At 37.2% G+C, this 18,407-nt stretch overlaps 1 protein-coding gene across 7 annotated transcripts in view; it reads right to left on the bottom strand.

Moving 5' to 3' along the window:
• Positions 1 to 18,407, bottom strand: part of NCOA2 (nuclear receptor coactivator 2) — a 188,642-nt gene that overhangs the window by 50,391 nt on the left and 119,844 nt on the right. For all 7 annotated transcript variants that reach the window (XM_014255672.2, XM_005517104.3, XM_088052708.1 and 4 more), the window contains one exon: positions 1,547 to 1,650. In XM_014255672.2, coding sequence (XP_014111147.1) covers positions 1,547 to 1,650 — 104 coding nt within the window. The remainder of the gene's footprint in view (positions 1 to 1,546; positions 1,651 to 18,407) is intronic.

Raw genomic sequence — 18,407 nt, 5'->3', positions numbered from 1 at the left:
TTTAAGCAAGAAATATGTTAAAATATTCCTCAGAGGCAGTTGCCTGATAAATTTTAATCACTTTCTTCAGCTGGAAACACTCATTATTTTGAGGATTCTCCAGTTCTATTCTTTAATAAAAACATACAATTATATTTCTAAACCAAATCAAGTAATAAACTGTTCATCAGCATTGCCATTTTTATTATTATTTGGCAATGAGAAAGGGTAGGTTTTTTTAAGAGGTTGTATAAAGGGGTTCTGTAAAGATGAAATAACTGAATTGCATTTCCTTAAGGTGATAAAGACACAAAGACAGTATCTGTAGTCTTTTCACAGTAAATACAGAACAATTTTCAGTCCTTTTTAAGTTTCTTGGTGCAAAACGACCATGGTTCATTAATTAAGTTCCACAATGTTTCATTGTAAATATGCAAAGGAAAACTAAACTAAATTAAATGGAACAACAGAATAAATGGGTGATTTTACATGTCGTGTTTGCTGCAACAGCCAATCACACAAGATAAGCCAGGAAAAATATAATCTTATTCTTATTTTTCCTGTGATTAAAACAGGTCCTTACAATTAAATTAATAGAAAATGAAAGATAAATTTTAACATAGCAGTGTAAGAGATGAATGCATGCATAATAAATATTAAATTAAATAAATGAATTTGCTACCCCCACTTTTAAAAGAACAATGCCTCCAACCTGTATAATCTTATGTTTTGCAGTGTGAATTTGGAGCCTTTATTTCTACACAGTATAGAAAATTATGTCTTCATTTGACCAATTATGGAAAATAAAGCAAACACTTAAAACTGTTATACATGTATTCAGAAATGACAGAATAATTATGCCTCTGCTGAAGCTGGTTCCTTTAGCTTGACTCGGAGTTTGTGTTTTATGTTACCTAAAGTAACATTTATTCTTCCTTACAGATAAAGTCTGCAGCCAAAACGGGATGGGAATAAACAGTTTGCAAGTGAGTTTAAGCAGATAAAGCAGTAGTGCCAAAGGACTACAGCAGCACATGACATAAGGATCCCTGATAACATACCCACCCAACATTACTGCTCACACACATTTGGAAGCTAGGCTTGAATCATACTGCCTTTTGGGGTATCAAAATAACAGCTAAAATCATACAGAAATCTTAACAAACTGAAATACACATCCTGAAAATCTCTCCTAGATTACTTTCATATTCTAGAGGGAAGAGTTCTACTTCAAGTGCTGAAATGATAAAGTATTACAGCAGTATAGCAATGACATGCAATTTTAGAGGAGGATTATTCACTTGTATACTACAGTATATATAAGTCAATGTTTAAGTGCAACAAGTCTTCCACAGCCATTGTGGTTCAAAGCAAATAAAAACATGCATGAGCAGACACCCAAGACCAAGAAATAAATATGCTGTCTGCTCTTTAATGACATAATCCCAAATAGCCAGGATGGCTTGTCTCTCTTGACCATTCCTTTACAGCGACCTGTCACTACACCTTTTCATTTCATTCATCCTAGGAGGAGCAGAACTAAATACAGGGATTTTGTGCTCTTTACCTCAAGCATCATTGGTCCAAGTGCATCCTTGTCGATGACACTCTGACCTGTAGACGATACATCTGCTTTTTGCACTTCATCTTCATTAGCTGCTGCTGCTTTTTCTGCAAGAGAGAAAACGATGTGTTAAGCGACAGTGGACTGATCTCACTAATGCACCAAGAGCCCACAGAGTATTGAGAAGAGTTGTGAAATGCTTACACTGCAACAGTTCTGAAAATGAGATTAGACAGTCTCCCACAGTGATTCAACAGAAGCATAACTAGCCTATTTGCTTCTCAGTTTTCAGGCCTCATGACACAAATGAAATAATTTCTCATGTTTCTCTGCTAGACATTTTACCAAACTACAGAGCCTAACACTGGGCAAAGACAAGGGCTCTTTATGAAGGTGCAGTGAGCAAAAACCAGGATCAAGGTGTAGTAGAAGACTGATCTAAAAGAGCATGCAAAGCTTACAGCTGCACAGCTTTTCCATGACTGCTATATTTAGAAAGAAAAACGTACGTCCACAATCTACGGTTTCAGTACTGAGAAACAGCGGCCCCAGTTCTGTTCCCATGTCCCCACCCACATTCTTACTATCACGTAATTTTCATACCACCTTATTTACCAACATGCTATTAGAACTACATAAAATTTCAAGTGCTGCATTTGAAAATTACAAGCAAGAAAAGAATGACTTCAGGTTCGTGGAACATGATTCTATACGTTAAAATGTGTTGTATACAGCATCACAGGTTATACCCAACTCCAAATGCAAGGCATATCCACAGAACTTTCAAACCTAGTGGGTTATAATTCCTATCAAGTATTAATACCTGTATTAATTTTTCTATTTCAAGAATGGCATTTTTCTTTAAGGATGAATTAATGGAAGTAATATAACTACTATGTAAAATACATATCCTAATGCATATTGTACATTGTAAATTAATGAAACAAGTTACTTTTTGTTGTTAGTTCTATACTCAAAACATTATTTTACTATTGCTAGGGCCATCCTGCCATTTAGAATATTAAAAAAATTAGAAATTTCTTATTTTTAAGTATGATGTAATAGATTATTTTACTAACACGAACACGCACTGAAATTATAACAGGAATTTATGTCTTCAACAATAAACTAGAAGTACACTCATTGTAGGAATTACTGAAAGTACCATGTGTGGATGGAACAAAGGGCCTTTGAAAAATCACTGTTAGTAAAAATTAAAGCATCAATCATGCAAATTGAAATGTAGTGTATAGTATTTTCCACTATCTGTAGATCTGCAATAATGCAGGTAAAGTTCTCCTGAACTTTCCTTGGCATAGGTTTTAAGGTCAGTGTGAATATGTGCTGCTCAGACACAGAGAAAAAGGAACTGCTTTTGTGAAGCCCTGGGTGTTCTCCTGTCAGCAATCACCTGCTGGCAATGAGGCTTTGGTCACTTGGGCTGTCTCATCCTAGACTTCTATGGTTTCTTGCTTTCATGAAAAGACTCACAAAAATTTTAGCTGTCTTCTTAGGTGTTATACTCTATATAACACCATTGTGAATAATGATTTAGCAAGTTGCTCTGAAGATAGAGTTGCAGCTAACAGACTAATTTTAAATCACTCTGATTAGCATAACCTGATGGAAATAAATTCACTAGAAATAACTATTAACATTTCCTCTGTTATTTAAACTCACGAGGACATAAAATTAGTATTTCTGGTTTAGACTAGGGGTGGGATTTTATTTTTTTCCTTACGTTTCTTGTTTTGGCAAAAAGCAGAAATTAGGTGTAAGAGAAAAACAACTGAACAATCCTTCTCATGCTAAAACACAGCAGAGTTGGCACCATACAAAACTGAAAACATGTTCTAAAAATTCTAAAAGAACTCTAAAAATAGAGTTGAGCTTTTAATAAAGCCAGTGATGATATCTGTTTCCCATCTGTTCCTGCTAGCATAAAGTGATCTCTATCTTCACACTGCAAAATATTAGAATGGACAGGGATACCAGCTTCTTGCTCTCATTCGACCACTGCTTCAGCCATTGATACCATCTTGATTGTGGGAGAACATGGGATTATTCTCTATGAGACAGAAATGGAGGGGCTGCAGATATGGTCCAACAACGGAGTGCAAGCACATTAATTACAGTTTCCTCATGTCACCAGTTTACAGACTACTTTTACTGATTTTTTTTTTCACATAATACGACATATTTGCTGCTGATTTTTTCACCCTTACAACTATGGAGTTTATACAAACCACCCATAACATTGATAAAAAAAATTGTTTTCTTTCATGCACACTGATGAGGTTTTCTACAAATGAAAATGAGGATATTTTTAATTATTATAATAGTAATCAACTATTACAGAAGCTGCAATACCAGGTCAGACCAAGGATCTCTCGGACCTCACATCCAGTTTCTGAGAGCTGCTGGTTTCCTCTTCACTTCCCTGTTTTCTTAATTTTGATTGTTTGATCCCTGACTGCTTCTGCTTCATCACCAGCTGTCCCTAACAACCATTTGACTTCTTAATTTTTGACACTCTTTTCCTCAGAGGGCCCAACATTTTTATGGAATCAATAAAATCAATGCTTTTTCAAGGAAAAAGTGTAACAAGTGGAGAAAATATGAAAATGCTATTTATATTCAAACATTACCTATCTGCTTTCCTCAGAGAAGGTGACAATGTACACCTACCTACTCATGAACTTTGGCCAGGAACTCTCAAAAGCAGCATAAATCACAAGTGCTCTGAAATTATGGACTTCCTAATCGGATCTGTAACTTAATCAGGTAAGAATTTGAGTAGCTGGAGAGCTTAGAAGAGGCTACACATCCAGGCAACAAGCCACACTTAAATTTAAGTGGCATTGTATAGGAAACCTAGGCCTCAGACAGCCTCTGAGTAGGACCAGCTGTAATTTACGTCACTGTTATAAACTGCAGCTACTAATAACGTTCAACTATGCAATAAATTACCCATTTTTGACTGAATTACAAAGCCTCTCGTGTAGACAAAGCCCCTTGTGTAGACTTTATCAGCACATACAAGAAGAGTAAGTGCGAATCCTGTCAGCAGTGTCATCCTGACAGTCAGTCATGGGGAATGTGTTGAAACACAAATCTTTCCCTCAGCACTACAGCACATGGGGCTAATTGATAAAAACAATTTGTTGCAGGAAGGCTGGAAAAAAACAATGACTGATACACGAATTTCTAATGCCAGCAAAATAATGTCTTATCACAAGTCAGTATTCTTCATTTTTCTTATCATTTCCAGCTTCTGTTGTTAAGTAATGGTGCAAAAACAAAGTTTACTTTCCCTTTTTTACTTCTACCTTTTTTAAGTACATGGGAGCCCAACAAAGAAATCAAAAGCATAGAGAGTTTATAATTTCTACACTAGATGAAGGATCTTTGAATGTCAAAGCTTAGGAAAATATCTGTAAAGGCCCAACCTTTGCAAAGCCTCTCAAAACCCTGTTTTCCCAGCCCCACAAGAATTGTTGGTGTTACCCTCTGACTAACCACAGCCACTGGATGTTGCTACTGAAGCCACATGGAGAGTGAGAGCTGGTTCCTTGACCTCACACCTTCCCTTCCAGTGATGCCCCTGTTAAATGTCAGCCAAGTGTTAGCAGGTATCCTACAGGCACAGTGGCCAAAGGGCAGCAGAGAAAGAGTGTGGACAGAGAAATACAACCTTCTGCTGCCAGGAAATGAGTAGGATGGAAAGGGACCTCCCATGGCTTCATCTCCATACAGGGAATTCTGCACTGGAGAGGGAGCACTGAATTAGAAACTGGTCCCATCCTTATGAATATGGCTACCAGGGATCAAGCATATTTTATCTGAATTACAGCAGTATAAACTTCACACACATGAAATAATTATTAGCTCCGCTCAATTAAGAGTTTAGCCTAGAGAGAGAAAAAAATTCAAATAAAATAGAAGTACCCCTGAGAGACATACTACAAAGAATATATACATCCAATTATGTAGTATTTTAGTGATGTGTGTGATTTAGACTGTAAACTGTGGGTTTGTTTACAATTGCATAAGCAGTATTATACTAAAATACATATTAATATTTTCAAATTGGGCATCATCCTAGTGATCATAAACTGTATTTACTTTTCTGTATTTAGCATACAGAATAAAGAAGGGAAAAAAAGCCCTCAAAAATATTTTCTGACAAATTTATGAGTGGGAAGCCTCAAGCTTTACTCAAAGCTCATTCCAGATTCTGAAAGCAAACCTTTGTGAAAGGTTTAGTTTAACAGAAATTCATAAGTCAGAGAAACAGAAGCCAAAAGCAATAGTTGGAAGTCTCCTGCTTCATTTTAACTTAGCAAGCCTTCTTCATTTTCCATCCTCCCAACTCAAGCTATGTCAGTTCTCTGCATTTCTGACAGCAGATTCTGAAGTGTTACCGACAGGCATCACCTTCTCTTGGTTGTGTTTCAAACCCTACTTTCCTACAGGTGGGCAGGCAGGACCAGCTGAACCACTCAAAAAGCTCTCTTTGTCAATATTCAAGCTCTGCTCCAACTTCCTTAAGGAAACCCACTACTGAAATATTTTCCCTTTCGTGCTCTCTGCAAAACCAAAATGCATTTTTGAATTAAAAGAGCAAAACTTAGCCTCTGCAGGAATTTCAAAAAGCAAAATTTGAAAGAGAAAATTTGCATCAACACAGATTTAACTTATTTTTCATTGGAGCAATATTTAAGGTTCTTCACAGAACAAGAAGAGCAAAAAAAGAGATGCTGGTGAAATGCCAGGCAGGGAAGAACCTATGCTCTAAAAACCACCAAAGAAAAAGGTCAAGCAAAAAAAACAAAAAACAAACAAAACAAAAAAAAAACCAACACCAAACTTGTAACAGGTAAATTCAAGTTTATTATCCAATACTGTTTAAAACAGGTTTCTCAGATGCCCTATATATAATTCCTGCTCATTGTAATTTTCTGGAATTGCTATTAAAATGCCACTCATATCTCAAATCACGTTTTTTTGTACAATAGGTAAAAAAATATAAACAAAGAGATTTGTAGTAAGTGACGCTAGAAAGCTCAACTGCACTCTTCAAAAAAAATCATACAAATCAAGATCCTTATAACAGTAACAGGAACATCACTTGAAAGTGAATGTAAATGCCATACAAAATTTAAACATGCAATTTAATTTTAAACCAGAAAAATCTTGAAAATAACTTATCTTCTCTGTTTTTTGTACATATTAGACAACTACTTTTGTCTTGCCTAATTCATATATGTAAGTTTGCCCTGCATGATCCTTCTGAACTGCTGTGCAAAAATAACATCCAAACAATCAAGAAAACTTCAGAAGTACCTAACTGTCCAAAGATACAGTACTAAAAACTAACGCTAACATATAATAGAAAGTATATTTAGCAAAGGCTGTATTTTAGCTGATCTTACAGTTTTGAGTATTACATTAAATAACATTTCAAATACTAGATGTAAAACATCTGTGTATGACTATTGCTAAGTAATTGTATTGACTGTGGTAATGGACAGGAGGTTTTTAACATGAATAGGGCTGTACAGAAAGTGCCTTCAAATGTATCAACTTGAACAAAAGACAGAAGAGAAAAAAACCCAAAAAATGGTATTTGGTAATGTGAGTAGTTTTGGATCACTACACATGATGAAGTAAAGCAGTGAAGAACGTGCAAGTTATTTTGATGCTTGGTTAACCACAGGGAAATCAGCTCTGCCTTGTAGCTGTGTAATTCAAAGCACTACGATCCATGGCTCACTTGAAACTTGATATCCCCATGCACGTTCTTACCCAGTTCCCATTGCCTCAATACAAGTTGTTTTTATTCCCTGAAAGCAAGCAATTTTTCAAAACACCAGCGCCTAAGAAACAGTAACTATTTCAGCAATCAATTTTAAGACCAGCTTATCCCATCCTTGTGAATAAAGTTAGCTACTATTTTAGGGAAGTGATTATATAGTGAGGTTGCTCTTTCATCACACAGCACACATCTGTCCAGATTTTCCCCCCAAAACTATAGATCAAGTCTTACAGGAAAAACTATGCAACATCTCAGGAAGGTTTTAGGAGGTAAAACAAGGGAGAATTATGCATCTGCACCGAACTAAAATTAGAAAAGCTGCCATATGGCTCTGTGAAGCCAGCAGCACGTTCTTATTCATTAGGAAGCATTCTGCTAACATAAAAACACAAGGCCTTCCTGTGCTCTCCAAATGTGTTTATCTTTTCAACATTAATGCATGATATATCATCAGGCTGCTGAAATCTCCTGCAGTGCATATTAAAAAAGCACAGCTGCACTTTTTCTCAGCACGTTTATTCACTGCAAGCACAGCTTTGCCCACCTCCCTGACACAGCCTTCTTGTCAGCCCAGCTCCCCTTTGCTTGGAAAGGGCTGCACTCCCACTGCACGCTCGCCTGCCCAACTCATCTCCCCATGTTCTGCTCTGCTCATCACACCCACATGGTTTAGCTTCATATTTACTACTGCTGGAGGAAGCATACTTAAATGGTAAATGACCCTAGGGCTTAAGCTAAAAGCCCTTGGAAAGCTGTAATTGAAATTACTCACTCAGGAGTTGCAGCACTTAAAACGCTGCAATTTCTTTTTTCTAGCGCAAGCTGCTCTAACTGGTGCAGCTGCTCTCCTCTCCCACACATACCTGCCCCACCTTCCCATGGTAAAGAAGCATTACTAAGGCATTAACTCTATGGAAAGCTTCACATTCTCACAAAACCATCAAACAGAGGTAAACATTCGTGGAGCTTTACAAGCTTTGAGTGAAGTCCCACTCTTAGAAAATTCAGTAACAGTAGCCAACATATTAAATTTTCATGGACACTGAAAGGAAAACAAGCACTGAAAACCCATGATGGATATAGGAATAGCAACAAATGGAAGTAATAACACCTAAAATTAATACTAGTTTTGTCTCTTAATAATTTTGACAGTTCGCCATCATTCTTTTCTTGTACAAGTCAGCATTTTTGTCACTCAGTACACCTTCTGTAATAAGTACTGCCTGCAAAATAATTGCCCTCAGCTCAGTTAAACTGGAACAAGGACAAAAATAATGAAATTCAACTTACCAAGGATAATATTTAACTGCTGGAGAGAAAGAAGCCCATTATCTCTGTATGTATTTTTTGCTAAATACTTTAATAAGCATTTTACTACCTTTTCCTTGGTTTCTTCCTCCCTCACATTTTGCCATCTTTGCTGTCATCAACATCTCTGACCCCTTTTCCTTCTCATAATTACAAAACTCAGCGGTCTGCTTCTTGGAAGTGAGGAAGAAGACGGGGCAGTGGAATGGGGCAGGGGAGTGGAAGTGCCCACTCCTTCCTGCCCTGGCCCCAGGATCCAGTTTTCTCCAAGCCCTATGAACTGGGATATTGCAGTGCTGCATTCCTGGCACACAGCACCACTGAGAGCACCAAGGCAGAATCCCATCCATTAATACACTTAAATAACTTCTATGAAGATTGCTAATTCTTGAATATAATAGTGACAGCTAAAAGTGATTTTATTCACATAAACAGTGTTATTGACAGAACTTCGTACCTACTATCTGCAGATTTATCAATTTAATACTCTTACCTGGTATTACCTCAGAAGGTCCCTAGTCTCTGGTAGGTTAAGGACTGGGGTCTAAAGTAAAACCCAGAATTACAATCCTCTCTCTGCTGCTCCTCAAGTGAAGACTAAAGTGGCCTATCCGTGACCCCAAATCTTCGATGGCTTGATCCATCTTCAGCACACAACAAAAATATGAAACAATGCAGCAATTAAAATAATTTCTTTGGTGATATGATTTCTAGTATTTTTATTTATCAGTAAAGACAAAGAAGGACAATTGCTATTTTATCCTTTAGGTGAAACCTAAACTAAGACTGAAAGGAACCCGTAATCCAGAAACTATTTCTCACCCCATGCCTCATTTAAACTTGTGGTGATGTGTCAAACTACCACATTGTGAGTGTAAAGTTGTTTTTCATCTCTGAAACATGGAATTAAGCTTCCATCATGACCATCACTTGTTGAATTCCTGGACATGCTGCAACATTAACCTTTTCCACTAGGTTTTCAAAAAGGTAGAAAGGAATATAACTGGGTATAAGTTTACTCCTGCAAAATTTTTAGACAGATCTTATTACTAAATTATTTGAATATGTTCAACATATGCTTTCATATGAAATTAAAGGTTGTGCATAACTTGCAATCAGAAAAATTAAGTGCACATGTATATATTCCTGTGTTTTAAAGATACTATCTTTTCCCCAAAAAGACCACCAACACTATCTTTCCAGTGTATACTGACTGATTAGAGAAATATCTAAATAAATTAATCATCAGAGGTGCTCCGCCCAGGAAATTTTCTTATCAAAAGGCCAAAATCCAGAATGATGCTGAGAATTTGTAATTTTCACTGGTTTTAAAATGCATTTTTAAATACAGGACTTTGGGGTCCTGTTTTTGCATTTACATTTCCTAAGAATGTCTAGTAACCAGTATAATCACAAATATCTAATTGGTCACAGTGTAATTTATAGTATTTAATAAATGCCTAAAACACAGTACTCAAACAATAAAGGAGTACACGTGCTAGATTAAGTACATTGGCTGTCAGTGCCTTACCCCAAAATACCCTTGATTTAATCAGTCACTTATTATTCTGTGCTAGAATCAGAGAAGCAGATTGAAATATATGTATCTATAGCTGTATACACAAACACATCCAGGAAACGGTTTTGCATCTGTTGCTATTTACATGATTTCAAAACACTCACGTAAACTACTCAACTGTGCGTGATAACAAATGCCACACAGCCATCATCGACTTAAAATCTGTTACATTAATATGGCTGCATTTCAAAAGAAAGAGCCAAGCTAACTGACCTCTGCACTGAAATATTAGATACAAATATTTGGCATCACTTCATTTAACAAAGTAATTATTTTCTTTGGTATGTACTGAATTAGGACAGAAAATTTTACTGTATTTTTTGGCATTTGCAATTTTATAAGTGTTACATATTTACCTAATGAGTAACCTCATCTTATTTTGATAATTCATCTCTCAAAATAGTATTAATATGAATGTCTAAATGGTGAGAGTCCAACGTTCTTTAACATTTTGGCTGAGCTAACGTTTTCAAAGACAAGAAACATGGCAGAATCTGATAATTTCGTTCAAAACAGGGGTCCGCCATGGTCACAGAAATAATATATTGCTTTTACAAATGTTAACAGCCCTCCAATTGGTTCTCTGACACGTAAAAACACAAGCCAGATTCTGAAACTAAAGATATAAGGGTTAACAGTCTTTAGACTAGAATCTGCAGTTGCCAGGCTAATTAAACTTTTAGGTTTCCAAAACTTAGGCCAAAATAACACACTAGGAAAGAGTATTAATCTAGCCAGACTTTGTTTCTTGAAGCCTAACTCTTCTGTACTCAACCAGCTGTTAAAAGGAAACAGATGACTCCCTTTCTTCGAATGCCACATCGCCATGATTACAAAATATCTGTCTTATTTTAGGATGCTGATAATAAATCTTTGTGACACACCAGATCATCTACAACAACAGGCAAGGATCTTTTTGTTTTTAAAAATTGCCATTGACAATTGCATAAGTCTTCAAGAGACCTAATGTGGTCCACAAAAAAGAAATATAATGGATCATGGGTTCCTTACGAGCCCATGAAAAGAAGTTTCCATAATAAAGCATAGGCCAAAATGGAGCACAGATAATTAAAGACAGCTAAGGAAGAACAGAAACAAGTTTAATTTAATGTGTCCATGTTAACGTAGATTACAGGGCTCCTACTGTTTCTAATAGTCCAGATTATGGTAGACAAATCTTTTGCAAAAAAGCTCTAAATCATTAAGGACAAGTAAAACTTTCTTCTAAAAAAGCCCAGTGTTCAGAAATAGAAACTTGGGCCCCTCTTCTTACTTGTCTAATCCACCATCACAGGCCTCAACCAAATTTTTCAAGGCAATTTAGAAACAGAAACTTTCCTATTACTGCAAGGAAAGCAGACGGAAAAACAAAACCTTCTTAGAAGAAAGTGTTTATTTCTGCAATTTAGTTATTTACAGGGATTTTTCTAATCCAAGTCCTTTACAAAACTGTACTTAAGATAATTTTCATGTATTTCAACAGTGGCTACATTACTTAAGGTACATTATGAATACAGTGTGGATGTGGGAAGAAAGGTGATGATTATTAACCTGCATTGTTTAAAATATTCTCTAAAATTAAGAGATCTTTTTACATTACCCTAGAAAATCATATCTTGTTGCTATGACTTACATCCAGACAAAGCCACTTTTAACCTCAACTGCAATAATATTTTCTGTCACATATTAATTAGCAGACATTTTAAAATGTCTGTTAATACCACTGATAGGTACAAATGAGCTCCCTTCAACAGACTGAACCGTACTTAATTAATTGGGCGCTACCGTTTCTGTTTCTCTAATTCAGATTCATGAAGCAGGGATCAGCACCCAGTCTGAAATATGTCAGTATAATCCATAAACAGAAAAACTATTAAACACTAATGGTCCTGTTTTCCCTCTTTTCTCAGTGAGCTATTTCAGTTCTCTTCTGAGAAAAAACTTGGAGCTGCTTTAACAGCTCTCCAACAGTTCCCTGTAGGCAACCAGGAGCTCAGTGGAAAGGATGCTCCATGTTGTGCTGGCAGGTGCTGCCCAGCCAGCTCTGTAGCCTTGCTGCTCTTCCCAGCCTCAAACTCCTGACATGGCACAGGCTGGGAGTGAGGGGCCCTTGCTGGTCAATCATCACTCTGAATATGCTGAATACACGTAGCTTTAAGCAGGAAATGTTGGAGATTCTGGTCTGCCTCCAGCCGTGTCCCTCCTCGGTATGAAGGCCGGTAACACAGGTCTGCAGCCAAGCCTGTGCCTTACATCAGAAGTGACAATCCAGAACATTTTCCTCCAGTCTCCAATTTACTCACTAGCTTGCAAAAAGGAACATGGACGCCTGCTCCTCATTTTACATTTTACCCATTAGAGCACCAACAGGTGAAATCTTTTACACAACAGCTGTTATTTCCACAGTATTATGTGTTCACCTCAGCCTAAACACTTAAGACTACTGGGCCCAAAGTCCTTATTAAATAAACCAACCAACTAATCCAACAAAAATCCCCACAATAAACAACAGAAGAAACCATACCCCTTCCTTTGGAAAGCATTTAATCTATTGAGATAAAAGATATATGCTCCTTGTCTGAGCTTCAAAGAAAGAACAAATGGCAATGACCATGACCATCACATAGCTCAGGGAAAGGAAAAGTATTCTTGCACCATAATTCACAATGACCCTGAGAAAGCCAATATCCTCCCTCAGTCATATTTAATAAAGGTTTTACAGACTGGCTTCTCTTCCTGTATCACTGATACAAAAAAAGTAAAGGGAAAAAAGCTTACTGGGCATATTTACATTTTAGATTGCCAACTGCAAACACATAATTATATTTTGAACATTAACTACAACGGCCTGACAATATATACCACAATGTTCACTTAAAATCAGCACCTCTTGCAGACAGACAGATGGTGGGTGGCTCAACTTTCAAGCTCAATAGTAATCACAATAATCTTTGATTTTCATCAGTGTAACACTCAACAACTCATTAGTAACTTTTGTCACATTCCTTAAACTATTTGATGATTTCTTACCGCAGCAGCTAAGAGTAAAAACATTATCAGAGGGATGATAGTGAATGGAATAAAACTGTCACAGGTATGGTGTTGGTGGTCGTAAAATTATGGCTCAAGCCACACCAAAGGCAAAAGACAGCATGACTGAGGAAGACGTGAAAAACAAAACACAATTACTGAAAAGAGAAAACAGTACAGGCTTAAAAATAAAGCACCTCAAAAAATGGGGGAAAATTTGAAAATACAAAGAAAATCCATAATATACAAAACTCCACCTTTGACAATTAGTGACAGGGAGCATTGCGTTCAGAGGAGTGAATGGGGATAGGAAGAAACAACTAAAGATAGAAATAAAACCCCAAACATTCAAATATTTCCTTCAACCCAAGATGGCCAAAGGTTTTATACAAAAGTAGCAAGACAGGAAGAATTTTATGTTATTGGCACAAAATACCTTGATATTTTTCCACCAAACATCAAAACAAACAAACCAAGAAAAGTCTAAATGAGGGTACCTCTAAGTTTTCCAATCTGTATTTAGAAATTACAACCTTGATATCTCTTCCTCTTTTTTTTTCAATTTCCAAGTAGATTAGATGTTATATTTAAACACACTTCCTCTTCAGTGTTGAATATAGGCCCACACCTAATCTGTTTCTGGAAGACATCTCCCTCAGAAGAGTCATGGGAACTGCAGGTTTCTCCAAGTCTTTCTAGGAAATTGTGCCTCAGGAGAAAAAGTACCAGTATAAGGCTAGTGCTCTTCGTGATCACATATCTCAAGATGACAAGGGACCATTCTACCTGCCTAGCCAGCTCTCTGTAACACACCCCAAAATATTTCACCAACTCCTGCATTATGACAAGAACTTCCACCAAATATTTTGAAGAACATTCAGAATTTTTGCGAGGAATGACAGAACCTACCAATTTCTTCATGAAGTTGCTCCTGAATTCTGTTAAATTCCCATTAACAATCTGCCCCTTCTGTATGAGTCTGTCACAAATTCCAGCTGTTAGGCTGTATCCTGCCTTTGTGTGCTGTCCCTCTGTGGCAGGCACACTGTGGAGCTCCATTTTGGCCCATGCCAGAGAGGAAAGCAAGATGCATGGACATGCATTTCTGCTCTGAGACGACTTGGGCCTCCCAAGGGAAGTACGACACGGTTGCTTCATCCAAAGGAGCATAAGGATACTTTTTCAGATAACATGGGCATATCTGAAGCATCTCCATTTATGGAGTATCTATTTAATGGATTTATGGTTTATAGAGTTATCCACTTTAGCAGAACTTAATTTTTGTACTTTTCTGTCTCCCCTTTCTGGCATTTGCCCTGATCTTGTGCAAGTTAAAGAAGGGAAGGATAGTAGGTGTGTGTTTAAGCATGCAGTGAATGAATTAAGAGTACTCCTTGTCCTGTAAAATACTTAGGGATGTCCCAACACCCCATAATGATGAAAGCAAACAGAAAGCATGTATGTATTGACTCTCTAGTTGTTTGTCTGAGGGCATTCACTATGAGCTCAACAGTGCTCATGACAGAGCATGCAACTGATCACTTGACAAGTCTTCCTTCAATCTGCAGTCTGTCATTTTCCCCCAGCTGCCCACTGTGGGTTTCCATAAAAGAAACTGAATGTTGAAGTAGTAATAGATGACTTATTAATTGTTTTTCATATCCTTGGTGATTTCACATTCAAGGACACCTATTTCCAACTAATTGTCCACATGTACAATATTTTACAGCAGTAACAAAATGCATGACTTAGAACAGATGCAATTATCTTGGTCCTAGTTTGAACACAGAGAAGCCTTTGATCAATGCTTCTTCAATGTGCTGTGAATCCACAGGTTTTCAGGATTCAAACATGGTATGAAAGGCATTGCACCCTATTTTGAGTAAATATTATATTATTGCTTTTCAAGCTGCAGTCTTTAAAAAGAAAAGATAAAAGCTGTGTAACAAAAGCTAGATTTCTTAAAATAGATGATCTTTTTTTGACTGAAGTATCATCACTATTCACAGTGAATTAATTTGCTATTCCATAAATTAAGCTGCAGACAGAGAGCCAAGGTAACATGAAGTCCCCTTCATTTACTTGCTTTATGTGCTGCTGAGATTAAGACGTTGCATACACTAATCTAAAGCACACAGCAAGATTTGGTGTTCTACAGTCAGCACCTTTTACACTGCAAACCACCCAGCAACAAGGGACTAAAAACATAATCGTTAAGACTCAAATCAGAAGGCTACAGTTCTTTTTCAGCCCTTAAACTCAGCATTTATTTTTTAGCACCTAGACTCAGCCTTTGTTTCTGACCACACCTCTGAAGACAGAACAGCTGGTGAGAAACACAACTCAAAAGCTTAGTCCATATTGTGGAGGGATGGATGTCATGGATGTATTTCTGTATTTTATTTTCTCCTCAAATAAAAATGCTGAATGAATTTATATTTACACTTCATAAGAGATCACATGATAAACTGCAAAAAACGCCCCGAACAAACCTGCAAAATTTTGAAGTTTAAAGTGCTCAGTGACAATTTAAATGCAGTCTGAGAACAATACACTCACCAAGGAGGCGGCCTCCAAAACCCAGAATTTCAAGAAGAGATGTCTCCATCTCCCTTATGCAAGGCATTTTAACTACAATCCCAGTAGTACATAGACCATTATATGATTATTACGTATTAAAGTAACTAAACCAAAACTTTAGTGAAAATATTCCTGTAAAGAACAAAGAGGGAACACTTGACACACATCCCCCAAAGAAGGTTAAATATAGGAGAAGCAGCTCAGTCCTTTATAGCACTCTCCAGCATTGGTGTTACAGATCACGACCTCTTACACTGCAATAATCTCTGCAGCTATATAATATGAACAGTCATGCTTTGCTAGGTTATTTTTTTTTTCTCATGGACATTCAGAAGTTATAAATGAAAACAAAGACCAAAGAAAACAAAGAATATTGCTTATATTTGTAAGTAGGATGCAAAACAAACAAGAAGGTTTTCCTGCAGCACTTGCCAGTAATGACTATGTCTACCTGGAAAAGACCAGTACCTCAACAGCTAAGAGTAACATTCTCTTTAACTTTGACCCATAACTTGAAGTCAAACTTAGATTTTCAGTCTAAAACTTCAAGCAAATTATCTCTGGCATGGAAATCATCCATCACTGACTAAGCTGAAGCCCATGGTCAAGAGGAATGTCTTGTTAGGTGACAGCCATCACGTGACACCCTGCAACGCCCAACAGCACCAAGACAGCTGTGGGCATTGACCCAGCTCAGTCATCCCTGGCACACCTGGACCTGTGTGGGAGTGGGGTCCCACCAAGGACCCATGGTGAGACAGATCCTCTACAACACCTCAAAAACACTGCTCATCACACAGCTGCAGAAATGCTACTGTCATGGTAGGGAGGAAATGGAAACTCATGATCAGGAGGACAGGGATGGTGAAACCAGGGCTTTTCAACAGCTGACTTACTTTCCACAGGTCAGTTTGCAGCCTGCACACTTGATGATCATTTTACCTGTTTTCTTGAAGCAAGAGAATCATAGAACTACAGATGGGCTTGGGTTGGAAGAGAGCGTTAAAGATCACTTAGTCCACCCCTCTCACCATGGGTAAGGACATCTTTCACTAGACCAAGTTGCTTAAAGCCCCATCCCATCTGGCTCTAAACACTTCCAGGGGTGGTGTATACACAACTTCTCTGGGCAACCTGCTCCAGTGCCTCACTATCCACAAAATAAAGAACTTCTTTTTTATGTCCAATCTAATTCTATCCTCTTTCCACTTAAAACCACTGCCTCTTGTTCTGGCACCAAAGGCCTCAGTAAGACTTCTCTCTCTGTCTTTCTGGTAAGTCCCCTCTACAAACTGAAAAGCTGCAATGAGGCCTCCCCAGAGCCTTCTCCACCCCGTGCTGAACAATCCCCATCTTTTAATTGTCTGATCACAGTGTGGCCACAGTTATGTCATAAAATGTCTTCAGCTATTATTCAGTAAGTAGTATTAATTACATTATAACACTGCCTCCGCAGAAGAATCTTAATATAGTTCAAATGCCTTAACTTATGTGTAGATAAGGTCTAATCTAATATTTTGCATGATACACAGATCCAATAAAATAAGCAAACACCAGGAAGCTTCCCACTTGATGGCTCTGCTGGCCAATGATACTTTTCATGAGATGTAGAAAAGAAACTGATGCTGTGCATTACCTAAAGCCACTTTAAATTCTTCAGTGAATCAGTAGTTCTTTGGAGCCATGCAAGTAGTAAAGTCAACATAAACTGCATATTTAGCTAGAAAACTTTACAATGTACAGAGGAAGATCAAAGACACTTTCAGTGCATCACTCTCAGCTGTAGGTAGAGGAGACAGCAAAGCAAACTCAATAATAGTTGTTGTTTTGTTTTGTTTTTTTTTTGTACATGCTCTGCATAAATTCCATGACTTCAAGCACAAATTCCTGTGATACTTAATTCAGTCTTAAAATCCTATCAGACTGAAAATACAGTATATAAAAATAGTGACAGCCATGTAGAATTCCTTCAAAAATAAAAATATTCAAAAACCGGCATAAAATTTGAATAACTCATCTCAAATATGATTAATATAAAAATATAATTACAATAAAATTGACCCAGTAAAATATTTGCAAAACAAAAAACCAACAGACAAAACACAAGTCTGCATATGCTCTCTTCCCTTAATATCCTGAATTTGCAAGATATTTATGCACATAACTTTGAACCTTTAAGTAGTTCCACTGACTTAACAGGGAATACTCATCTGCTTAAAGTTAGGCAGTTGCTTAAATACCTTGTGAAATATGAATCTAAACTCAGATCTGATAAATTCAAAGGAGCAGCAGCCAAAACAACACCTCATTACAGCATTAAGACCATGCTGCTTTCTTTTAGCAAGCAATTTTACTTGCATACTGGTGCTGGAGGCAACAATACACTATCTGCTGGAGTGCCCCTGTGATTACATAGTACTGCTACAGGGAAGCAAAAACTGGTTTTGCTATCAAATGTGAAACCAGAAAAAGAAGATAAATAGGATTAACAACAAGCCCTCTTTTTAAGTTCATACAGGTTTCCATGCATGTCTCTCTTAATCAAGCAC

Source organism: Pseudopodoces humilis, chromosome 1 (assembly GCF_049639895.1).
Source record: "Pseudopodoces humilis isolate 2021_Gansu_Grassland_sample_001 chromosome 1, ASM4963989v1, whole genome shotgun sequence".
Taxonomy (NCBI): domain Eukaryota; kingdom Metazoa; phylum Chordata; class Aves; order Passeriformes; family Paridae; genus Pseudopodoces; species Pseudopodoces humilis.
Note: the sequence above shows the minus strand (reverse complement) of the source record. Positions and strands in the feature narration are given on the sequence as shown.